Genomic DNA, 26,421 nt, shown 5'->3' with positions numbered 1-26,421 from the left:
AGTAGTCGGGCGAAAGCTCGGTGGTCTAGCGGAGATGACGCCTGTCCGGTGATCAGGAGGTCGTGGGTTCGTATCCCGCTCGAGTATGTACGCCCATGATTTTATTTGTTTTATTGCTATTTTGTGTGCCTTTTGGTGATGTTATTCTATGCTGGATCTGCAACAACAACAAAAAAAAAATAGAAATAAAGATAACAAGTAAATTCTATGCATGCCCGTAGGAGTTGTTTAAAAAAAATAACAAGAATATCTATTTCATCGTAATTATGTACTAAGTAAAATGCAACTCAATTCCGTGATCAAAGGGACTTTGATAAAGAGTATGATTATCAAATCAAGCAGAACACTGCAGTAGAGAAAGAAATAAAACAAATCATTCAAAAGGTTTTTTTTTTTTTTAAACACATTTTATGAAACATTATTGTTCTTCACAATCACTTATGAAAATAAGAAAAGTTGATGGCATCGCTTTCTCAGCCTTCCACTGACCTTCACTTGTTTGGGTTTTTTTTTTCATAAATAGTACCTCAAGGAGAAGACTAAGAAAGTGATAATAGCACATATATATCTCAAATTTCAAATAAATGTGAAAGACTTACGCTTCTGAAAGAAAAATGTGGAATGTAAACTGGCGTCAGATTGTCGCGTTGCTTCTTAATTCCAACAACCTGTTGTTTATGTGTGCACCGCCTCCATTCATTAAACTCACCTTGGTGCAAATAAAGCAAATGATCAGCAACCGATGAATATGAATGTTTGTTATCATTATTTTGTGGTGAAAACGGTAAATAATACTCGTTCAATACATAAATATATCAAAATATTGTCCCTGGTGAAACGATTTCAAGGTGTTTTTTTTTTTTTTGGCTGGCCATAATTATTTTCCTTTTCTTTGACATAGCCAGGCGCAGTTTCGCGTGGGCTTTTTCATTCATACCATACTTACCTTCAACAATCGATGAATTACCCCACCCCCTCTTGCCCAACAGTATTCGTCTAAGCTTTAGTCCTTGCAACGTATACTGGAGAAATCAAAATGAAATGATATGAGAACATTCAGAGATGATATGAAGGGGTATAAAGAAGATGTGTCTGTCTTACTTGATGCATTCAGTCATCTGCCATATCTTTGATCAGGACGCCACTTGGAGACAAATCTTTGGGTCGGTCAGAGGGGACCAACCATGAAGACGACAGGTGTATGGGTAATGCTTACCCTGCTGGGATTAGCCTATGGTAAGTAGATTGTCTTTATCACCGAGCAAAGTCTCGATGAAAACTTGTGGGGAAATACAATCCCTCCCTGCTGCCCCCCCCCCCCCCCCCCATCGGCATCGGCACTTTATTTGGTGGTGTTTACTTTACTGTGTTCGGTGAGCTGTTGTTTTATTAGCTTGGTCATCCTGGGTATTTGCTTTCTTAACCGACGAATAACAATTCAAATAGATGAAAAGTACAACTCAGGATTAAACATGAATCACTAATTGGATTGGATGGATCTTAAAGTTGTCATAGGAATGATGCTGTGCTTTCACTGTTGAACTTGAGAAAGATGATGTGTGATTTCTGTCATATTAACACACATAGCGTGCTGACTGTGAGTAATCCTGTGATAATTACAATATATATATATATATATATATATATATATATATATATATATATATACATATGTGTGTGTGTGTGTGTTGTATGTGTCATTGGCAGAACTGAAGAATATATTAGGTACATATTGTAAGGAAGAAAAGAAATCTTCATTAAAAGAAATGAATTGGGTTCACATTATTTTGTTTAAATGGGAGTATTTTGAACATTACAAATAACAATTTTCATCCCCCCCGTAGGTGTTTTTGTGTCCCCCCTTTTTTATCATAACAACGGCGATACCTGATACACTATCTCTTTCTGACAGGTATAATTTTAAGTAGTTTTATAATATCTCTTTTTTTATCATAACAACAGCGATATTTGAGTGGCAAAATAATAAAATTGTAATGGGTAGAATGGGAAGGAAAGGATGGGTGATTATTTCTGGGCGGAGTGGGGTTTCCCTTTATTGATTTTTTTTTAATTATCTTTTCTCTCTCTCTCTCTCTCTTTCTCTTTTTTTTTTGGGGGGGGGGTAGTGTATAGTAAAGTAGTATATTATATGGTTAGGAAGGGAAGTGTGGTTAGTTGGGGGTGGATTTTATTTAGACGTAATATACTGTCATTTTTTCGGTCATTGCTGCACTATTTTCCTTTTATTTGTCATATTGAAACATGAAAATGTGTAATTATTTCAGGTATGTTTATAAGAATTATTCACTTATGTCTGTACAGGAATACCAAAGAGAATTTATGTATTTTGTATTATTTGATTGGAAGTGAATGAATATTTTTTGAAATTAAAAAAAAAATGTATGTGGGTGTGCGCGCGTGTATCAAAGGTATCAAGTTGTGAACATATCATTTCATTTTTTTTTTTTGATATTGTTGTCGGTCTCTTCTAGGCAGCGGTCAACCAATTGAAATGTTGGGTATGAAGGATGGCCGCATCACTAAGGAACAACTTACAGCAAGCTCCTGTTGGCACAAATACTACTGCGTCGATCGGGCGCGACTTGATCAACGAAGAGGTAAATTGGTCATCATATGATTATCTTAATTTGAAAATGAATTAGAGACACTTTTCCACATTCTCTTAAATAGTTATTTCATATGTCATTATATAATTATGAACCATGGTATGAAGCTGATTTTGCTATACAACACGCATTTCCCATAGACACTTGCCCGAGTATACTCTGGACTCGTCCTCAACGGGCAAGCAAGTATAATGGTTAAGACGTGCAATAAATGTGTCTGTAGAGAATAATATTATTGGCTGAGACTTTCTATGAGTTCGCATTATTACCACAATTATGGTGGAATTATTTTGGCGTTCTTTTATTCCACGAATTATTTCATATTATCTTAAAAATACCCATACCTACATATATACATGTATATATATATTATATGTATGTATACGAGAGTAAAGAGGCGGTAGACGTTGCTTAATCCTCACAAGTGAGTTTACTCAAGCTTTCGGGCTTCCTGCCCTTTGTCAAGACTGGGGACAAGATACAAAACATGGATATCATATACACAAATAGAAAATAATAATGATGATCAAAACAATAGCGGAACTGATAACTACAGTGAAGGAGGCAGAGACGGCAGGGAATAATTACACAGGTGGGGGTGGGGGTGAATATATGCATCAATCTTGCATAAAATAACATGCAGATTATATACAATCACAAACAAGCATACAAAATATAAACATTTACAAATACAGTGTACGCATGACTTAACATCTGCACACACACATATCAATCTGCATGTTATTTTATGCAAGATTGATGCATATATTCATCCCCCACCCCCACCTGTGTAATTATTCCCTGCCGTCTCTGCCTCCTTCACTGTAGTTATCAGTTCCGCTATTGTTTTGATCATCATTATTATTTTCTATTTGTGTATATGATATCCATGTTTTGTATCTTGTCCCCAGTCTTGACAAAGGGCAGGAAGCCCGAAAGCTTGAGTAAACTCACTTGTGAGGATTAAGCAACGTCTACCGCCTCTTTACTCTCGTTTACATACACACTCCAAAAAGATGCGACGACCCAGGGGTTCATCATTAGCTGAAGACACACGACTCACACTTATATGTATGTATGTATATATATATATATATATATATATATATATATATATATATATATATATTCACAACCCTGCAGGTTTTTTTTTTTTTTTTCCAAAGAGTAATGTCATTGCAGTAGGGAAATTTTCTTAAATTTTATGATTATGCTGTATTTCCTACTTCATTCTCATTCAGACATGGGAAAGAGTTTCTCGCAAATGAAGGGAAATTTAACATTACTTTCAACTTGACATAAATCAAGAGAGAAATGTCAAACAAGAAGAAAATGCAACGTCACTTTTCGTTGCTTCACATTGTTTTACGTGATAACATCCCTGCATCATATCTAGTCAATTGTTTGAAGAGTACAATTTCTGTGTATGACACATGGAAGTAAATGCAAGCATTTAGGCACTTGCTATATAATAGGTTCATATTCTATGAAAGTGATTTATCCTCTTGAATATTATTGTAAAATGAATTCTGAGAAGGTTTAATTAAGCGATTACATCAGTTTAATGGGATTTGTATGTGAGATAACGATGCACTATTTCTGTTTGGTGAAACACCTGCATGGAGTGGTTTAACTTAAACACGGAGTACATATAGAGCAATTATTTCATGTATTTATGCGAATGACTAGAGTGAAATCAAATGAGCAAATTATCAGAGTATTAGAGAAAATCTGATGGAGAAAATATTGATGGATTTAGTTGGAATCAGGTAGGGCCTACTTTCATAAAATAATGATTCTGCCCAAGACCATAAACGTAATTCGACTGAGGAGATGACCTCATTATATCACAAACATCATTCTGGCACACGCACAAATATTCACTTAATGCTCTTACTTGGATTTTTTTTTTCACGGCATGAAATCATCGCTGAGTATAGAAAGGGAATTCATAAAATGGACTTCTGGTTATGCAGGTATTCATTCCGAGGATTCCTTATTCCGAATATTCGTTGTTCCGAAGACTCGTTCATCGGAAAACAAAATATGGTTTGGAAGATTTGTTAGTATGGACCGGCGTTTCAGATTAACAAACCTTCGGAATAACGAGCCACATTTCATTTTCGGATTAACAAATCTTCGGAACAACAAATATCAGTACATCACCTGAAAATATTGTTGAATCTCTCTTAATAATATATCATCACAGGTCAAGTTGCGGTAAATACCAGTATTTTTACATGAGATATAACGTGTTTGTTAATGCACGTCCGATATCACTGAAACCTGTACCATCGTGGTTGTACAATGTTACTTCATTGATTGAAATCAACTCGAACAGTAAATGGAATGTCATTACACTTTGAAAGATTCTTGGGTAATTGAACCTTTAATCTTTGTACCCCACGAACATGTAGTGGGACCTCGGGCGGGTGCATGGAGCACAAAAAAGAGAGACGGTAATCAATACATCCAGGTCGACCTCTTGACCTTGCACCAAGTCACTGGTATCATCACGCAGGGCAGACAAGATGCCAATCAGTGGGTGACGTCATTCAAAGTTTTTCACAGCATAGACGGGGTGACATTCACTCCTATCATCAGCCCTTCTGGGACCGGAGATGAGGTAAGATGAAGGTAGTAGCATTCATAGCAATGATTCCTATAGCTATGTATCTACTTGAGAAAGAAACGGTATAAATAAAGAGTCTACCTTAACGGAGGAGACGTTGCGTCGCCGCAACCGCCAAGACTGATCAGTCGCGGCTACTCGTGCGACATGAAAGAGTGACAAAATCAATGGCATGCGCTGAGCTCTCATCAAAAAGGCGTCTCCAGGGCGAGGTCCGAAAGGTCTCCACGCAAGAACAAAAATTCTTTCTACTTTTAGTACTTGCATTTATAGTTTTCGTGACTTCGCCGGAGTCTGGACAAAGTCTCCGAAAAGAATCAAACATGTTCGATTCTCCTTTGACTGTTGCGAAGACCCGGCTAGTCACCGGAAGGCGTCCAGGAGACTCGAATCGCACAGGCTAATGAGAGACCCATGTAAGACCATCAGTCTGACTGTCCTTTGTGTGCAAGTTTTGTTATACTCAGCCACGAAAGGTTGTCTGGGTATTCTGAGCATTCATTTATTTCATGACGGGGTGAGAGGCCCCTAGTGTTGTATGCAAGCACAAATACATGCATTGCGTATGTGTAAAAACTATCCAGTATTTGCTATTTTCCCCCTTTTTTTGAATGTAGGTTTTCCACGGAAACAGTGATCGTAACACGCACAGCACCAACGTTTTCTCCGTTCCCGTTACTGCGAGATTCATCCGAATTATGCCCGTGTCTTGGCACGCTCATATCTCCATGCGATTTGAGCTGCTCGGAAGAGTTATGCTAAGTGAGTTCGAATATTTTCCTTTTTCTCACATCCCATGCAATGTTCCATCGGGACTTATTTGATGCAACTGCGAGCATGATAAACAGATGTTCTTAAAACAAAATGTTATAATACGATATTCCTGTAGTTTTGGGGGAGCGAATAGTTAGAATTAATACCGATTCGGATCTCATTGCTTCCATCGTATGCGTTCAGCTTGTTAAGTCTTGAATTCACCGTTTTGCATTTTGATGGCAACATCAACCATTATGTCCGAGTTTGACAACTTTGATAGCCGGTAAAATAGTGGCAGAAAGCCTATACTCCCCACAGACAAACAAAGCTAAAAGAGAATCGCGATGGTATGATTTGCTTTGATGCTATATTAATGCTTTAGAGAGAGTGATTTCTATTAACCGATGATTAGTGATTGCTTCCAAGAAAGGAACAGTTTTTATTCCCTTTAAACTTCCAACGAGCCTTATCGCTTTTTTTTTTCTTTGAAAGTGATGGAGTTCAAGTTCTAGGCTTTAAGATGCTGGTATATTCATGTTCCACGAATTCAATTTAGGACTTTGCAAGGTGTAGACTAAGTTGTCGAGAATTAATATGTGGCATAAGATTGTTGTACGTGTACGTCTGCAAAGAGCATCGTGCGTGTTGAACTTGATTCCCTATGAAGTTAAAAGTCTGTCCGGATTGCTATCTTAAACAGCTGGACGAAGAGCAAGATCCAGGTATCTGTCCAAAATGCATTAGACTATTTACAAATCTCTCTACATATTGTATTCCACGACCCAAGGTCACATATTTTGCAATGACTTAAATTCGGATCTTATACTTTGTTTTCATATCGGCGTTCGGTAGAGCAATTTAACCTTTAACTCTGTAGTTATTATCATTTTGTGTGATGTTTGATGTGTCCTAAGGATGAAATAAGCGACCTTTTAACATGATAATCAGCCATAGTTTACATTATCATTCAATCAATTTTGATATATATATATATTTTTTTCTTCTTCTTCAAATGAACAGTGCAGGAAGCCGGAGAACATCACTTGGGACTAGAGAGCGGGGCCATCCCCGATAGCGCCTTCACTGCCTCCAGCATGTATAACTATGCCCATAGACCGGCAAATGCTCGCCTCAACTTCCACAAGGGTAACTATAATTAAATTCTGCGAGGATAAAAGGACGAAAACCACCATTTGTAAACTAGAAAAGCACTCTGAGAGCGCAGACCTCCGCCAAGCAGCTACTTTCCACCGATGATCTTGGAAAGAGATTTTTCTCCTCGCCACCATTGGAGAAGTTCAGAGCTCTGTAATTGGGCTCTTCCATAGAGATCGGTGATTTCCACCGATAGGTATAGACCGATTCTGTGAGGCGGTTTGTGTATTATCGGCATGGGCAGCGCCATTACTGCGGTGTCCCCCCCCCCCCCTCTCCCCCACCCCCTCCCTACGGAATGCGCAAACCTTTGTTACAAGTGCGCTACTCCTGCTACAAGTGCTCGATAAACATGTTGCCCGTGGGGTGGGGGAGAGGAGGGGGGGGGGGGGTGTAGGCTGGGACACCGCAATTTGAGCTACTAGTAATGGCTGCGCCCAGCCAGTCCCACAAATTGTCTGCTGCCCTCAACGAACCCGTATCGGTCTATACCACCGAACTAAAACATGTTTTAGTTCAGTGGTCTATTGACCGATTCGGGTTCGTTGAGGGCAGCAGACATTTTACGGCACAGGGCGCAGCCATAGTGGGTGTATCAGCCGACCCCCCCTGCTCTCCCCCACCCCGGGGCAACATGTTTACACGCACTTGTAACAAAGGTTCGCGCACTAAGCAAGCATTCGCGCACTCAGTACGAGACGCCTATTGGCTAAAGCAGTTTTTCATTCTGCGCGCGTGCTAATGTAGGAAGAGGGGTGGGGGAGTGCGGAGGGGGGGGGGGGTCGGCTGATACACCCACTATGGCTGCGCCCATGCCAAAAATACACGTAGCGCGTCATAGAATCGGTCAATACATGCTGAAAAAAAAATCGCCCGATTTCCCAATACTGTACATGTATAGAAGCCTTTGTTACGTCATAAAACCCTCAGCTGCACGGCGCGCCTCGCCCAGCAGAAACTAGAGCACGCACTACTGCACTACATAGTGCGCGCATGCAAACCTCAAGTACGCGCAGCTTGAACTCTCAAGTTCATTGACCCCACCTGGAAAAATATCAAAGATCCTTCATAAATTCCCCCAAAATTCTCGGATCACTACCAAAAGTTAATCGTTTGTTACTTGTGTCATTCTCAACCTTTTCTGCAAGTTTCATCCAAATCCGTTGACTACTTTTTGAGTTATTTTGCACACGGACAAACTAACGAACTAACTTTATAGAACGAACAAACCAACGGTAACAACCTCCTCCCTTGGCGTAGGTAATTAACGCGTATTATAAAATGGGTTCAAGAATGTAGCCAATTGGAAGCGATGAAATGAGTCACGTGTGCCTGCATTACTTTCTCACTAACATGCACGGCCTGACGTCACAATGTTTACACTAGCAGTGCGCACTCAATCAGTTGTTACAAGTGCGTCGCGCGCTACTATACGCGCTGTCAATCCTGTAAACAACTTCTAGTTTGGGCTGCCGGGCCGGCCTTTCTTGTGTGCATAACATGTGTGGCGTACGTATACTCTTATACGTACAGTACTTATCGAGTGCGACATGCGTAATTTATGTTTGGGACGAACATCGACGAGTTCTACATGTAGCTGACTGGTATTGACCCACAGAGGTACGTGAAAAATGCTGCTAGTTTTCGACCCATTATATAGAACAAATGATGCACAGGATTATTTTGTGGCGTTAGTGGAGATGCAGCTCACTCTCGGGTATTTACAATGTAGTGCAACATGCACTCGATATACAACAAGTAGGAACATTTACTAGCCCGGTAGTGTAGAGGGCGTTGTTGATGATACTGCCGATCACCGTTAGCATTGATACGAAGATTACCGAAGTTTAGCTGTCATCAAGAGTAAAGTGCGTAGGTGTTGACATTGCCTTTGTTGTCTTCTCTGCGCATCGCGCAGTCTGTAGTAATGCCAGGGTGCGTGCATAATAGTGCTTGTTATTATGACATCACAAAAGAAGTTTGCTAAAGCTGTCATCTCCCTCAGCCGAATCATGAGCCGAACTGTGATCCGACCACTGACTACAGTGAATCGGACTTCTTCGGACTCGGGAAAGTGGGCCAAAGCGTAAGCGCTACAGAGGAGTCAATGGCGTACATGTAGGTCTCTATAGGAAACTTGCGCCGTGCGCCCGCGTACGCATTTGACTAAAACACCGGGACCATGCACCTTTAAGAAAGCAGACATTCTCTATTATCATCAACACAAACTCATAATCACTTTCTGTAGAGTTCTTCGGTTTCATCTTGTCTAAAGGAATTACTGAAATTAAAAGATGGTACGAAGCAAATGCGAATTGTTCATTTACAAAAAGATATATCTATTTCAACAGTTATCATGATAGCGCATATAAAATATTGTTGGAGAAGTGTAACTAAAATGAACATGATGATAAGATGTGCCCTATCTATGTTCATTTCACAATCATCACTGCCCTTGGGCTTGGGAAAAATACAAGACACTTGCATTCCGCACTGATTTCTCTCGTTTTCAGATTGATTTAATCTACCAAAACATGTATGATGCGGAGAAAATCTCCGTCATTAATCAAATATGACCACCTAACTTGTATCTAACCTCTTGATAAAGCAATATCTTGACATATTTCTTCAGAAGATGTTTTCTGTCGATATATACAGTAGAAGTTAATTGTATATCGTCTTATCCTAAAATCATCCAAACATCTAGAAGCACTTTAATTCAGACTTGACAATTTAAGTTACTTAGAAGGAAGAGAGAGAGAGAGAGTGAGAGAGAGAGTGAGAGAGAGAGTGAGAGAGAAAGAGCTAAGAGCGCAAAACCACTTTCATGCTTTATTTATGGTTGTACTTGTTCATCCATTTTTTTTTTAAATGAAAGAGATTTAAGCGTAAAAGGAACCATGTCAGAAAATTGAGTGAATATAACACTTCTGACAACGAATCATCTCAATTATCCTTATAGAATAATGACGTCCTTCCACAGCCATCACCAATAATGCCGCAAACCATCAGTGGAATCGAATCTCCACCTTCTCTTGGAATGCACACGCAGAGCACAATCCACTAAACTACAACACCTCCGCAAATTATCATCTTTGTATACCTTGTGTCTACTTACACACCGAGGTTGGGAATATCATGTAAACCTTTTAAAACTACACCAGAATATGATCCCTGATAGAATTTGTGCACCACCCCCCTCCCCGTCAGTAATAGTAATGCTGACGTCTACCTCTCTGACTGAAACATCCCCATTATATAAAACAACGTCAAAATGAACATAAGGAAAGCTAATGAAACGTTCGTTTTAGCATGTTTTCTCTCCCTTTCTCTCTCTGTCTTCTCTCCATAGGTCACGGAAGAACAGGGGGATGGTCATCTCGAAAAAATGATGCGAACCAATACATCGAGGTGGATCTAATGGGGTTTTATATTGTAAGCGGGGTGATCATCCAAGGACGGGAGGACTACTCGCAGTGGGTGACGACGTTCAAAGTCTCCTATAGCAAGAACGACAAACACACCTTCGTCCTAGGCTGCGACGGTAACCCCATGGTCAGTAGGGTTTTTTTTTTTTTATCATTATCAAATATCATGATAACTCCGCGAAATAGAGAATAAATATCAGCACTGAGAATCTCTAAGCCGGCAAGTTTTAGGCTTTTATGCTATACAGGGTTTTTTACTCATGCCGTCGCAACACGTAAAGGCAACTATTTTGTATTTTCAGCATATTTATTGTGCCTATAAAATATATATCTTTACATACACAGGCAAATTTTACTATTTTGATGATGTAGTTAAAGTGCCTTGGACTTGATAGCGAGACGAACGATCAGGAAATGAAAACAAGTGATTTTCATGAAGAGGAAACACAAGGGATTTGCCCTGATTACGATTACAGTGCCCTGTCCGAAATGGAAACAAAATTTCTCTCCATGAATTTGTCTTCCTGATTACTGGAATCAAAATGAGAGGGAACACCTTGTAAATTGAAGGTGAAATGTGGAGTAGTGAAGTTTTCATCAGATGTATATCGGAGCTATTGTATCATGTTGCGATATAGGGGTATCTGATTACGCGATGATTTTTTTCCCATAATACGTCATGTGGGTCTTCATCAGCTTGAGCTTGAAGAATAGCTCGCTAATGGGGAATCATAGCCCTAAGTCAGCTAATGTACAATCACGTCTTCACCAGCTCGAGCTTCAGGCACACTCAGGTTTATAAGCTCAATGCTAACACCCTCCCACCCGACTGCCTACATTCCTGCGTGGTGCGCAACGCAAGCAGTGCCGATGTTTAAACTCGAGCTGATGAAGACGCGTTAAGATTAGCCCGCTATTCTGCAACTTAGCTGGCTATTCTGCAAATAAGTCCAAGATTCCTTTGGCTTACTTTCCGATAGGAATAGCCGGCTATTTCGGTCTTCATTGCAAAATTAGCGGGCTATTTTCTGATCGGGCTAATTCTTTCGATCAGAAATAGCCGGCTATTCTTCAAGCTCAAGCTGAAAATCAATGACCAATGTTGTATTGTAACCTCAAACACGTTCAAAACAAAACTCATCAAATTATCATTACCGGTATATCTGATTTTGAAAGGCATCTAAAGTAATCCCGCTTTCTTCTCGCAGTGATTCTATAATTGTTGAAAAAGGCCCGAGGAAGACTTTTTCTTTTGTTCTTTATCTTAACCCACTTTTTAAGGTTTTCACGGGAAACAAGGACCGGAACACGCCAGTAACAGCAAAATTTCTCAGGTCTGTCACCGCTCGCTACATCCGCATTCATCCAGTAACTTGGCATAACCACATCAGTATGAGATTCGATGTTATCGGCACAGGACCAGTGGTTGGTAAGATCATTCTAAGATGAAAATCAAATTCCAGAGTTCAAAGTAGCATTTATATCCTTTAGTACCAAATCGTACTGATAAAAATTAATATACGATGACAGTTTATGTACATTAAAGATGTCGATTAATTTCAGAGGATGCGCTTTTTATCCGGTCATAATAGTTTCAGTCGTTGACCGCAGTAAGACCTGATGAATATGATTGTATTTTCAACGCCATCATACTTTTGGGGATGGGTATAAATGCATTACGCTGTAATTATTCTTTACGCATGATGTTGCGTAACTTTCCTTGCCTCAACTTTGAATAAAAACAAATAAATAAACAAACAAAGAAACATACAACTTTCCTGAAATGCTTCTTATTTGGCTTGACATAGACGAATGTCTACGTGGGGAAGAAATCAAATGATGGATGTCCTGATGATGTCACGAGCATCCCATTGCCGTCTGTCAAATAATCACTGCTTAGCTTTGTTTGAATGAATCCCGCTAAGAAGATGGGAATGAAAGATGGAACTACTGCGTTCTTATTGGAATATGCGCAAGACATTGCGATCGCAGAGTAGTAGGTGCCAGGTAAAAATGTTAGAGGTAAAAATGCCAGAGGTAAAAATGTCAGAGTATAAATGACAGAGGTAAAAATGCCAGAGGTAAAAATGTCAGAGGTAACCATGTCAGAGGTAAAAATGTCAGAATAAAAATGCCAGAGATGAAAATGTTAATGGTAAAAATTTAGACGAAGAAATGTAAGAGGACGAGGTAAAAGCTTTACGTGCTTTCTCCTGAAAAAGTATAGGGGAGACCGTGGAGAAATGGGACACGGGGAAGAAATATGGGACACTCTTGTAACTTGAAAAATGCTCGGCCAATCAACAATCCAATTATATCAGTAAAAATATGAGCCTCGGTACGCCTCAAAATAGACATATTAGCCACTATACAGCTCTACAGGTAAGTTGAAAAATACAATGCGTTTTGTATTTTTTTACTTGTACATTTATGTCGTGATCGGGCCTTGCGAGATAAATTCGAAACCTGAATTTGAGAAGATAACATAGAACAGGTGGAAAATTAGCGGTTTGCTTAGACTACATGACTGTATTGTATGCCTGATTCACTTCTTCACACTAAACAGTTAAAAAGACGAACAATAATGACTATATACTAGCCTGGACGTAAGCAGAATTCGTTTGTGTAAGAGTGTGTATGTAAGAGTATTATGTATATCTGTATAGAAGTATACGTTGATACCAAATGTGGGTTCGCGTGGGTTCGTGTGGGTGTGTGTGTGTGTGTGTGTGTGTGTGATAACTTCATTGAGCGTAACAACGTAGGATTATACTGTTTAAGGGGTTTGCGGCTTTGTTGGAACCCCCTTATAATAATAATAATAATAATAATAATAATAATAATAATAATAATAATAATAATAATAATAATTTTCCACAGACAGATTACGCCACTGCACTAGAAACAAACTCAGAATATTAAGAGTGCTCTAGTTTTTTAAAAACAAAATTCCCTATTTCATTCTTCAAATCCGCAGTTTGGATTTGATAATTCGATAAATACAGTTTGCTCTGGTTAGGTTATTCTTTTATACCTCTTCACATTTTTACCTCTGACATAATTAACTCTGATATTTTTACCTCTGACATAATCTCTGTCATTACTTCTGACATTTTCACCTCTTATGACAATTTTGCCTTTGACATTTTTATCTCTGACATTAAACGTTTATCTCTGACATCTTTACCTCTAGCAGCTGACATTTTTACTTCTGATATTTTTACCCCTGACATTTTTACCTCTGACATTTTTACCTCTGACATTTTTACCTATGACATTTTTACCTCTGACATTACTACACCGAACCGATTTGCAAGCGTGGGTGTGACCATCATAACTTTGTATTTCGACAAATCTTCACGTGGCGTCTCATTTGTTCGACACTATTTTGTTTTTTGTTTTTTGTTTTTTTCGTCAAAGTCAAGTTCCTATTTTACAGCACATTTCTATGGCTTCAGTAGTATATTTTCTTGTGAAGTTATTTGCTCCTTTCCTTAATCCTTCACGTGTGACATGACTGATGACTGCCCATCTTGATCTTAAGTTGGTGTTGAGCGATGATGAGATATCAGACAAAGATTCAGCGTTATTATTGCAAGAATCTAAGCTTAATTACACTAATTCAGCATCATAATTCACATATACAATTGCCCACCCCACGCACAAACACACATGCACACACACAGGGATATAATAAATTATGTCGACTGTTTATATTGTTTGACACGAATTGTTGTACTTACTGTAGTACTGTTATATTTTGGTAACGTCTCTGTTTGACTGTTTGACTCTACTATCAGAGATTCGTCGGGTCATCCTGTCTCATAGAAGGCATGACCTATCATCCATCAATCCTTTCATTTACTTTGTTACAATAGGTCAAGAGCCACAGGAGAAGAGACTTGGGGTTGAAGATGGTAGGATCAAAAAGGAACAACTATCGGCCAGCTCTTGCTATAGCGCTCATTACTGCGTCGACAAGGGAAGACTGAACATGAAAAATGGTAAGTAGGCGTACTGTTATTCTAAAAGCGTGTAAGTTAAACTTGTTCGACTGGACTTACTTGTGAAAGTGACTGAGAGAACAGTTCGTGACTCGTCCGAGTCACTTCTTTAGCTCTAACTGGATGGCGAGCATTCACCCGTGATGGATGAAAGGGCGATGTTACCCCGGCGATGTTATTGCCTTCATTGTCTGTGTTATAGTGCATAGAGGAATTTTCCAGATCACCGACTTGTATGTTGGTGAAAATTTTTGTTGGAGTCTCCCTCCCCTGTTCTCTTTGTGATTTTCACAAGTAAGTCCAGTCGACATTTTTGATTTACACGCTTTTATCATACTCCCTGGAGAGTCTTAAATCTACATCGATATACCGTTATTCGAATTTTGCTAAGTATAAATGAAAGGGCCCTTGCCGTACAGAAGGGAATCGTAATTAGAGTAAGTTGTATCAAAAGAAGAAGAGGATTGATGAGCTGATTTGACAACTTCCTTTATTTTTAATCTTTGATATTTTACTTTTACTCCATTTTTTATACTTTGCCTATTCGGAATTCTCCCCACATTTTCTCCTCACTAAATCGTTATAATCGATGTGTACATTAATTGCAAACATTCTTCATATTCTTGTTTCTACGCAAACGTAGCCTTTTGTCAAGGCCCTCTCGCTGTATGGTAAAGAGAGCTGGCGCGCTCGGCTGGGCTCGCTTCGCTCGCCCATTACAGCGAGAGGGCCTTGACAAAAGGCTAACGCAAACGTAACAACGGCATCTTTCTGTCAGTTGGTAGATATGGCGGAGCCTGGATAGCCAAACGGAATGACCACGCACAGTGGATTCAAGTGGACCTGAAGACCGATTATCTTATCCAAGGTGTCTTGACCCAAGGTCGATCCAACATAAATCAATGGGTCCAGACCTATAAGGTCATGTTCAAAGCTAACAGCGGTAGCGAGTGGCAAAACGTCGTAAGTCAGACTGGGCAACCTAAGGTATGTACTCGCTGAAACTTAGTGAAAGTCATGCCACATCGTCAGCATATTTAAAATATCGCCAAATATCATCACCGTTTCTCGCATGCATGGTATTTAAAGACTTCTGACTTGGATTTTTTTTTTTGCCCATTCATTTTAAAGTTTTGAATTTTATAACATATCGCTTTGTTATCGTTTGTCATGATGGTAGAGCCTCGGGAACGTATTTCCTTGAGAAAGGGAAATGAAAGATTTCACATGATATTCAAACGTGTTATGACGACTATTGTAATTATTATTCCATATTGCATAAATGATCGTTAGTGATTAATGCAGAAGCATTGGTGGCTTTGGAGGATAGCAATATAATGCTCAAGTAGAGAGTTTCTAAAATAAATTGTGAGTGTGTAACAACCAAAAAAAAAAAAAAAAAAAAAAAAAAAAAAAAAAAGCTGCCCTCGTACCGTCGCCCTTGATTTGCGCAACTTACGATAAACAAGGATATTTAATAAAAGATGTAATTTTACATTTGTGACAGAAAGTTTTCTAACAACAAAATGATAATTCCGTCATTGCTCCATACAGAAGTACACGTCACCATGTTCATTCTGATATTTCGGTTCTTTCATTTCAATTTTCGCCTCTCGCATCCCACTTTTCATCCTCTCGTTTATGGCCTTTCACGTCCACTATACGATCTTTACGCATGAGACTGACCTCGCTTTCAATTTTTAATTTTGAAACTACACTAGATCTTCACCGGAAATACCGATAGGAATGGTGTGGTGAGAAATCTACTCCCGAGTCCTGTGAGGGCGCGCTTCGTTCGAATCGTTCCCGTCACGTGGAAGAGTCACATTTGCATGCGGTTCGAACTCTTGGGAGACGGACCCGTAACACGTAAGTGCTTTCATCAAAATAATGTTAGATAGTGCAATTGTTTAAAATAGATTAGATTTTTTAAGGACGGAGACAGGGACTAGTAGTTGAGAGGTTATGACACATTTTTTTTTTTTTTTTTTTTTTTATAGCCACAACACGGGCCACAACAGTGACTTTGGTTGTTTGCAATGTTTAATTGAAAGAAAAAGAGAAGCAATAACGTCTGGCTAAGAATCTTCTCTATTATACAATATTTAAGTTACTTAACAGGATAAAGACTAAGTTCAAGTTCCAGTTCGAGTTCAATGACATTAATTTCCATCAAATATGAATATATAGAAGTACAAGTAATATGCGGTCAATTCTGAAATACAATATAGGCAGTCTAAACATAGCATGAAGTATTCAATGCGAGTTTTATCGTGCTATATAGGAAGGGCATGTTGATTTACCGAGCATGTTAGACAATGTCATGGTTTCTAAAGTACACGTTGGAAAATGTACTAAGACATAATGCGCTACTGCGCTCTTCTTGCCACTAGATAGTGTGGTAGTTTAAATATATTCGGAAGAGCGAACGCCTTTAGTGATAACAAAATACAAACCATTCTTAACGCAGAGTTATGGACGAAACTATTTATTCATACGATATAGCCCTGTCAGATCTATGTATGTACCTGTAGGTTAATCAAGATGTCACCCTTTGGCTTATATGAGGGTTTGCAGGTTACTTTCATTTTTTAGTAATCACTCTTATGATGATGATGATATTATGAGTAGCAGTATCATGTATCATTATTTATATTAATGTTATCATTATTGTTATTATAATCATCATCATTGAACTCAAGGATTGTTTGAGGAAGATAAGCTGTTTTTCATATATCATTGAAGTATTTGTGAGTGAAGTTTTTTTTATGTTTTAGTTGTTTTAAAACGAAAATGATAATGATGACACACGCCTTTACTACATAAAATCAAATATCCTTTCTTTTTTTGAAATAATGAGATAACCAATTTGCTTCTTGTAAAATTCTGTAGCAGTCACAGATTGAGAAAAGTAGCAAATTTAAATGTAACTTACTTCCACTTTTGCTTTGCTTATTCCAGCGGACATGAAAATTCATAGACTTGGTATCGAAGACAAATCCGTTCCTGACTTTAGTCTCACTGCATCATCTTGCTATCGAGGTAGTACTCGATACTGTGCGCCGAGGGCACGACTTAATACGAATCAAAAGAACTATTACGTTGGTGGTTGGAGAGCAGCGGTGAGTGGAAGTAAACATAACCAAAAAAAAAAAAGAGAGAAAAAACATAAACAAAAACAAAACAAAAATCCATTCCTTGTGTGACAACCAACAATCCTCGTCTGTAGAAAAAAAAAAAAGGTTCTTTCTTGTCATACAGTTTGTCTTTTCAAAGGCATAATGATTTTATTGTTGCTTTCATTACTTTACAAGCTTTTCAAAGTAGGTAACAACAATAACAAAAACAAATATGATGACAAGGAGTTGTGCTGTGATGTCTCTTGATTGTGTGAAGTAGTGTGGCAGACGTTAGAAGGTGATGGTAATTATGATGATAGGATAGAATATACTGACATGGTCTTATCAAACAGGGATGATGGCTTATTCAGTTTTCTTTACCCAGGGTAGCCCCATCAGTGGTTTGCACACTGTTATCCTAGGGGGCCCTGCAATAGAATGACAAAATATAACAGTTCAACATACACAAAATAACAAATCAAGGACATCCCTTTTTACATCGTAACATCAACACAATATCAATACTCTATATAAATGTATAAATGCAGAATTAATATTTGGCGATAATAGTACACAAGCTCACATTGTTTGAAAAAAAAATGATACCTTAAAAGAATAAATCCACTTCGAAATTTTATCAGTGCAATAAGAAAGAGAAAAAAAATTCCTATGCAGAGCAGTGGAAAAAGGATCGAAACCAGATAAGAAATAAGGAAGTTATGACATTTTTAAATTTTAATATTTTTCGGAAAACACTGTTCGAGAAGTCGTTTTGAATATTCAAATCAGCAAGTTGATGATGTCATGCTCTCGAAATTTATTCATTTCATAATAATTATACAGGAATGACAAAAAATCTCATATTTTAGCTGTATTAATGTAAAACTCGCCAAAATTTCGCCAAAATTAAATTTTTTCCCGAATTTAATATATTAGCAAACATGAAAAATTGTGAGGGCATGACATCGTAATACTCATAATGACTGGTCAAGAAATGCTTCCCGAAGAAATGTGAAATTTTATAACGTCATACCTTCCTTATATTTCATCCGATATTTGTCAATTTTGGAACATTCTACAGGGATTTTTTTTTCTTTCTTTAAGAGTTTGTTTGTTTTGTTTTTTTTTAATATCATGACAGTTCTGCCAGTCTGCCTTGTCATTAGTAATACCCAAGCATTGCTATGTATTGGTAGATCTTGGTCAAGAGGGACACTTGAAATCTTAGCTCAGGACCTGAAATGAAAATGTAGTATCTTATCAGTCATCCAAAATTGTATAGGCGATTTTTGTTGTTGTTTTTTTTAATGACATCTACGTAATTCTCACCGACTCAAGAGTACATAATTCATCAATTATCACCTTTGAGTCAATAGCTGATAAAATTGAAACTGTTTTCTTTCATCTTTTGTTCAAAACGATGGATATTCTTTTTCAAACGCCACTCTTTTGTCAAACAGAAAAGCGATCCTAACCAGTGGATCAAGGTCGATCTCGGAGCGGTGTACCAAATCACCGGGGTGATCACGCAGGGCAGGCAAGAAATTCGTCCGAGGCTCAACCAGTGGGTGACAACCTTCAAACTCTCTTACAGCTTGAACGGCAAGGACTGGCTCTTCGCTGCGGCATGCGAAAATGGCGACAAGGTGATTGGAACATGATTTTGGAAGGATGATTTTGGAAGAGCCACTAGCTCACTTTTTACTTCTTTTATTTTTCTTTCTTTTTCATATAAACAATATAGGCCTACATATTGATTCGTGACAAGGTAACACAAGTTTCATTATGACAACAATATTACGAATGAAAAAGAAAAAAAAATTGTATATAAAAACGAGGAAAAGAAGAAACAAAGAAAAAAATGCAGTACACACACACACACACACACACGCACACACATGGATACTCAGATTACGCATGAAATTGATACGTTGGCGTGTATGCATATAAAGTACGTACCCGTATAAATTATTCACAGCAAGGTGCAGTGTTCTCATGCACTCATACAAACCCACATTCATGGTTTATCTGTGAATCCGACAATTCTATATTCATCAATATGCTAAATCGCTATAATATGTTAGTACACAAAATTGTTAATATACACCGAGATTTTAATTGAAATGATAGATTCCAGGGTGGCATAGAATGACTTCCTAAGGGGCACACCTCCGAAGAAAATAGTGCTATTTCTATATATACCCCCACGAATCCTCTGATTTACTAATGGCTTGAAATAGTGAATGAGGTATTATATTTTTCTAATGTTCTTCCAATAATAAAACTACATAATATGTTTACAAATTATGAAAAAAGATGTTTTGATTCACCATAACTGCCACTCTAAATCCAATCATGGTGGTAAAGGAATGAGTATATCGCTTTGGACACGATTTACACAATGCTTTAAATCGACATCACGCTATCGAATAGAGACCGTCGCATATCTATGACGGCGTTCATGGTATATTTATTTTATTTATTTATTCCAACTTTAAAAAAAAACAAAACTTTTTTTACATCAAGGTCCTGTACAATCCAACTATATAGATATAAAATCATGTTACATAAATATAGTTATGAAAAAAACACTACAAATAAACGACCAAAATTAAAAGGAGCAAAACGTCTAGCTAAAATCAGTAATAACCGGATCAGTGTACGATATAACAAACAATGTATCAATAAAGAAATTATATTAAAACAGCGAGTAAAATGATGTAAGATTATATACAATCAAACCATTGGCGTACACAATGAGTTTAAAAACTCTTTCAGCAGGAACTTGAATTCACAAGCCCACAATCATAAAAAGCAGAAAAGATGCCTATGTAAAAGTCTACAGTAAATTAAGTTACATACAATCTGACAGTCATGCCCATTAAGCACAAACAGTTAAAAAGCTTGTATACCCATACCACACATTCGAGCACTCACGCACACAGACATTGCACAAGGCAAGTTTGGTCACTGCACAGTGTGACAAAAACAAAGTGTAATACTGGGCATGTGTAAAAACATGGCGTTGAATGAAATCAGTAAAAGTACATTTTCTTATGTAATGGTTTAAAAGCTGATAATGACTTTGATTTCTTTAGGACATATTGTTCACCGTTATTTAAAAGGGTTTCATTAAAGACGGACGTGATGTATGTTAATACTCAACTGTAATTGTCATACACAGTGAATAACGTGCACGAGTCTCTGATTTTACATTGAATAATGGCGCAATATACACAGCCAAAAAAAAAAAAAAGAAAATTAAACACTTTTTCAAGTCTATATTTCAACTGACTATCAACCTATCAGGTCAGTATAAAGGGAACACCTTTGTTTTTCTCTTCCAGAGCACAAAAGTAACAACTGCAAAAATGACCAAGTTGTCTTTTATGCGTAAATGCTCTTCCATGTAACAATAAGAACAAAAGACAAATGTAACACAATAGAAAGCATGAATTCAGTAACACACACAAAAAAAAGATATGATCTCTGTACTATCTTTGAAGCCCAAAAGATCAATAAAGGCTAAAAATAATGAAGGAAAATGATGAATTTTCTGTCACATCCAAATTCAAGTGAAATGAGAGACGAAGCAATTTCAAGAAAAATGGTAGGGATTTGAATTGATTTCTCCGATTCGGAAAGTTGTAAATTATATTTGACTCTTTAATTGTCTCATGAGTTCCTAAAGTACTAAACTGAATGAATGAAATAAAGATATTCTGTTCATTTAATCATCTTTGTACCCTCATTCCCTGTATGTTATTTGAAATTTGAGTGTACAGAAAATTCTTATTTCCCCCTTTAGTTTCCAAATTTAATTTTATTTGAGGTTATAAAGAGATAAAGAGGACGAAAACTTATTTTTTCAGACAGCTATTTCATTCTTGTCTCTCATTGTGTTAAACTGGTCTTTTGTTATCACTGATATCTTAAAGGGCATTTACAAATGAAGGACAATATGTCAATTTTTGCAATGTTCACTTTTGTGCCTTGGAAGACAAAAACAAAAATGTTCACTCATGCGCAAAGTTTCCTTTTATATTGACCTACTATAGGTTGATAGCCAATTAGATTATCTTTAATATGGTATATAGTATATTGATTTTCATCAAAATCTTCGATGAAAAATATGAACTCGCAAAAGTGTTTCCTTTTTTTTTTTTTTTTTTGCTGAGTGTAGATATGCGATGCCAGTCTATAAGTAGCCCAAGTGCAGTTTTGTTTAACAGTGGCTTTAGATCCCCTTTGGATCTGTAATAGTAAATATCCATGAAGACTGATAAAGGTTGTCGGGGAGGGAGGAGAGATGAGCAATCATTGTCCCCCACTAGGTTAATGAAAGTAATCAAAGCTACGACGACATAAATTTCACGATGTCTTACTCATGACGTTCACTAAAAAAAAATTGTTGTGGAGCACAGAGGACTTAGCATGCTTAGCAGGGGCGGATCCAGGAGTTCCGTAAAGGGGAGACGCCTTTGCAAAATTAAGGGGGGGGGGGGGCACACACACCTTCCCCCCCCCCCATTTTTCTTTTTATTTCTTTTGTTTTGACCAAAAATAAAGAGGGGCGCGCGCCCGTTGCGCCTCCCGGATCCGCCACTGCTTAGGGGACCCCGGTGCTTACATACTGAATACATGGATGGGGTGTAGGAAGTTCTAAATTATTATTGCATTCCTACTCATACAAAGTTCAAAACTCAAGTGAATCCTTATCACTCAAAAATCCTCGTTTAAAATGAAGAGTAAGATTCTCAAGAATGCTAACTCTCGCAAAAAAAAGGAAAAAAAAAAACATCCAGGGTAAATGAGACAAATCTTAATTAATTCCTTGTCTGTTTTCTTCATCATTTCTGTTCTCATGTATTACTTTGGTGACGTTTTCGCTACTGTTCGACCAAAGATTTTCGTCGGCAACAATGATCGTGACGGCGAGATGGTAAACGACATCAACCCGCCGCTCATGGCTCGATTTGTCCGTATCCATCCCCTGACATGGCACAACGCTATCAGTTTGCGATGGGAGTTGAGTGGGCGTGGACCGTTCATTGGAATGAGTACTACTAGTATGTTGTCTTTTCCATTACCTTCGTTATTTTTTATTCATGTAGGCATTATGTTTACAGGACAGTGAGTTTGCTCAGTCGGTAGCGCGTCTGCCTCCAGATCCAAAGGACCCGGGTTCGATTCCCGAGTCTCACTGAGCAATGTTGTGTGTAATCATACCGTCCCCTCTAGTAAAAGGCAAAACACTCTTTTCCTCGGATAGGACATGAAATGGAGTTCCCGTGTGTGAGAGAGTCACAACTCATGCACGTAGAACATCCCGCTTCATTCATTCATCGCAAAGAGCAGGGTGTTTAACATGGTGAAATGGTCCCACCCCACATCCAAATCCAAATGGACCCCATGGAAGACCAGCTAGTGTAGCTGAATATGAGGTGTCTAGCCATTTTATCAGATGGACAATGAAACAAAAATACAAATAAACAAACAATTACCTTGTATTACTTTATATAAAATAAAATTGTTTGAACTGAATACCTTTAAAGGGAAGATAAACCCCAAGAGCAATGTGGATTGAGTGAAAGCAACAGCATTAGTAGAACACATCAGTGAAAGTTTGAAGAAAATCGGACAATCGATGCAAAAGTTATGAATTTTTAAAGTTTTGATGTTGGAACCGCTGGATGAGGAGACTACTAGAGGTTATGACGTATGAGTGGACAACAATACCAAGAAAATATAAAGAAAATTCTGCAAAAATCCATTTTTCATGAAAATTACAAATTCCATCAACTTGATGTTGACATATGTTAAGGGTAGCAATTATTCCCCCTGCTTTCTGAAAGCGGTTGGTCCATTGCTCTTTCATAATTCTAGAAAAGTGAATTTTTGTTGAATTTCCTTTATATTTTCTTTGTATTGTTGTCCACTCATACGTCATATCCTCTAGTAGTCTCCTCCTCCAGCGGTTCCAACACCAAAACTTTAAAAATTCATAACTTTTGCATCGATTGTCCGATTTTCCTCAAACTTTCACTGATGTGTTCTACTAATGTTGCTGCTTTCACTCAATCCACATTGTTCTTTGGGTTTACCTTCCCTTTAAGATGACGCGTTTTGTAGCAAGTGGGTCATGAAGACACCAAAACACTGACGTTTTCAAATGATGCTAAAATCTATATTTCTACACACTTCTTCTTATTTAGGGGGCCATTCTTATTAATTTTGTCATTTTGCAGCAAAGTATCAATAAAATTCAATACAAAATGCAAGTTTTTACGAAGTAGGCCTATTTAGCATTGAAGTAAAGCTGTTTACCTGGGACAGAATGCGTACAACAGTACAAAAGAATTGCGTGTAACGCTGTAGATGTAACGAGACAAAAATAATTTTACGCAGAATTTAATCCTTAAAGCTTTCTTGTAAAGTCTTGTCATATGCCCCTGTAAACGTATTTAACAAATTATTATTATATAATTATTCCCAGTGCGTATAAAAAAAGTTACCCAACGTTTGAAGGCTACCATGTCAACTATTTGTCAGCTATGAAGAGTGCAATGTTGGTTGTGAGGAAAAGGGAACTCTTCCTCTTTCGATTGATACCTAATCATGTTGACAGATATCATGCATAACTGAACACATGTACTTTAAAGACAACAATTGCATTTTTCCAAGTTTAAGCGTTATCGTGAAGCAACAATGAATACCTCACTGAATTAATGAGATCTGTCAATGAAAGTGGTCAAATTAAGAGGCCAGCTCGCATGACCTGCAGGTTTGGGTTTAGAGTTTTTTGTGACCTTTTATGGTTGTCGATAGCTCGGTCACTCCCACAAAGCTAACCCATTATCCATTTTTCTCTGTTCATATTCATTTATGTGTTGAATATGAACAGAGAAAAATGGACTGTGTGGGTTTGCCTTTGTGGGAGCGACCAAGTTATGGGACAGGTGGCCATCTTGTGATAAAAGTGAATGGGCATTTTCTTCTTAAGATTATGCATTCATGTTGTTTCGAACCTGCTGACGGCTTTTCACCAGAATGACATACCTAATACTGCCTAAAGAATCATCCCGTATGGTGTACCATTAGGGGAAATAATAATAATAATAACAACAACAACAACAACAACAACAACAACAACAACAACAACAACAACAACAACAACAAAAATATACATGTATTTCATCACTGTTTTTGTCGTGTACTTGCAGCAATGAAGCAAAAGGTGAGCCTATCAGCTCGACGCATTGTCGGTTCGGTGTTCAGCGCCTCCTCTCAATGGAATGCGAGGTACTCGGCCAGTCAGGCTCATGCAAGCTCCCGAAGAAGTGGAGGCTGGATCGCCAAGACGAATGATATGAACCAGTGGCTCCAAATCAAATTGCCGCAGAAGTACACAGTAACTGGAGTGATCACCCAGGGTCAAAGCCACTACTGCCAGTGGGTTGAGGCCTTCAAGGTGATGTACGGAAATGACGGCAAGAACTGGAAAACGATCACTCAGACGGGGAGCTCGGAGCCAGAGGTAGGAGTTCTTTTCAGCTTGGGTTCAAAGAGAGTTTGTTTACAATTGACTTTATTCATTTCAAACAAACAAAATCCACCCCAAAAATAAATAAACCTCGAAAGAAAGAGAAAAATATTCCCTACAGAAAAATACAAAAAATGACAAAACTCGGATAAGAAATGAGGAAGATATGGCATCTTGAAATTTCACATTATTTTTTTGAAAACATTTCTTGACCAGTCCTTATTAATATTCAAATCAGTTGATGATGTCATGCTCTCACAATTTCTTATTCATTTCATATACAGAAATGAGAGAAATCTCATATTTCAGCTGTATAAATATAAAACCTGTCTTAAAACCACCCTGAATAAAAAAGAACAATAAAAATATCTTGGTATGGGAACATGCTATTATGTGTATTAGCTAAAAATAACCATTTTTCCAAATGTCATTATTTTAACACACGTGAAAAATTGTGATGTCATGATATCATCAACTTGCTCATTTGAATATTCATACGGACTGGTCGAGAAATTATTTCCCCCAAAATGTGAAATTTCAAAATGTCATATCTTCCTTATTTTTTATCCGATTTTTGTCATTTATTTATCATTCTGTAGAGATTATTTTTCTCTTTCTTTTGAAGTTCATTTATTTTTCGGGTAGACTTTCTCTTCAGGTGATGGCCGTGGAATGTAAACAGTGTCACTAAGTGTTGCTTTTCCCTCTAAGTCTGGAACCCGCATCATTTTTGCTATATCAGTGTGGACATCACAAGTGTGTCCTCCCATACTGTCAGCATTCGCTCATGCAAAAATGATGTTAGTACCAGGAAACTTGAGCATGTCACTGTTTTGTAAGTGCAAACAGCATACCTTCACTTTAATGAAAAAAAAACTCTTGACGGACAGTCGAGCAGACTATATTTCACAGCTTTCAGTTGATTTGAAAAGAGGTGAATGAAATAGTTTTATCTGGTATACTTCAGCTTATCGGCAGTCTTTTCATGTTCTTTCTGTAAAGTATATGACTTGGTGAATAATCTTTGAACCGAGATATAGCTGTCTAGAAAATGTCTAAAATAATCCTTTGCTCCGAATCTTTTTTTTTTTTAACTCCAGTGTTTGAACTTTGACAACATCTATCCCTCACAAACATGTTGTGTGTTTTGTTTATTA

The 26,421-nt window shown here is 37.8% G+C and overlaps 2 protein-coding genes across 2 annotated transcripts in view; both read left to right on the top strand.

Annotated features, from left to right (window-relative positions):
* The first annotated feature begins 1,184 nt into the window (after positions 1 to 1,184).
* On the top strand, positions 1,185 to 14,610 carry LOC140241976 (lactadherin-like). Its single transcript, XM_072321721.1, has 8 exons — positions 1,185 to 1,236; positions 2,493 to 2,618; positions 5,045 to 5,253; positions 5,877 to 6,021; positions 7,036 to 7,161; positions 10,523 to 10,725; positions 11,880 to 12,027; positions 14,477 to 14,610. The coding sequence occupies exons 1-8, from the start codon at positions 1,185 to 1,187 to the stop codon at positions 14,608 to 14,610; spliced, it is 1,143 nt and encodes a 380-aa protein (XP_072177822.1).
* Positions 14,611 to 15,511: 901 nt separating this feature from the next.
* LOC140241975 (lactadherin-like) overlaps positions 15,512 to 26,421 on the top strand; it is a 12,055-nt gene continuing 1,145 nt past the window's right edge. Inside the window, exons 1-6 of the mRNA XM_072321720.1 lie at positions 15,512 to 15,589; positions 16,324 to 16,471; positions 17,564 to 17,724; positions 19,182 to 19,367; positions 22,628 to 22,790; positions 24,945 to 25,258. Coding sequence (XP_072177821.1) covers positions 15,527 to 15,589; positions 16,324 to 16,471; positions 17,564 to 17,724; positions 19,182 to 19,367; positions 22,628 to 22,790; positions 24,945 to 25,258 — 1,035 coding nt within the window. The 5' untranslated portion in view covers positions 15,512 to 15,526. The remainder of the gene's footprint in view (positions 15,590 to 16,323; positions 16,472 to 17,563; positions 17,725 to 19,181; positions 19,368 to 22,627; positions 22,791 to 24,944; positions 25,259 to 26,421) is intronic.

This window comes from Diadema setosum, chromosome 18 (assembly GCF_964275005.1).
Source record: "Diadema setosum chromosome 18, eeDiaSeto1, whole genome shotgun sequence".
Lineage (NCBI taxonomy): Eukaryota > Metazoa > Echinodermata > Echinoidea > Diadematoida > Diadematidae > Diadema > Diadema setosum.
The sequence above is the reverse complement of the archived record's forward strand: the minus strand, read 5'-3'. Positions and strand labels throughout refer to the sequence as shown.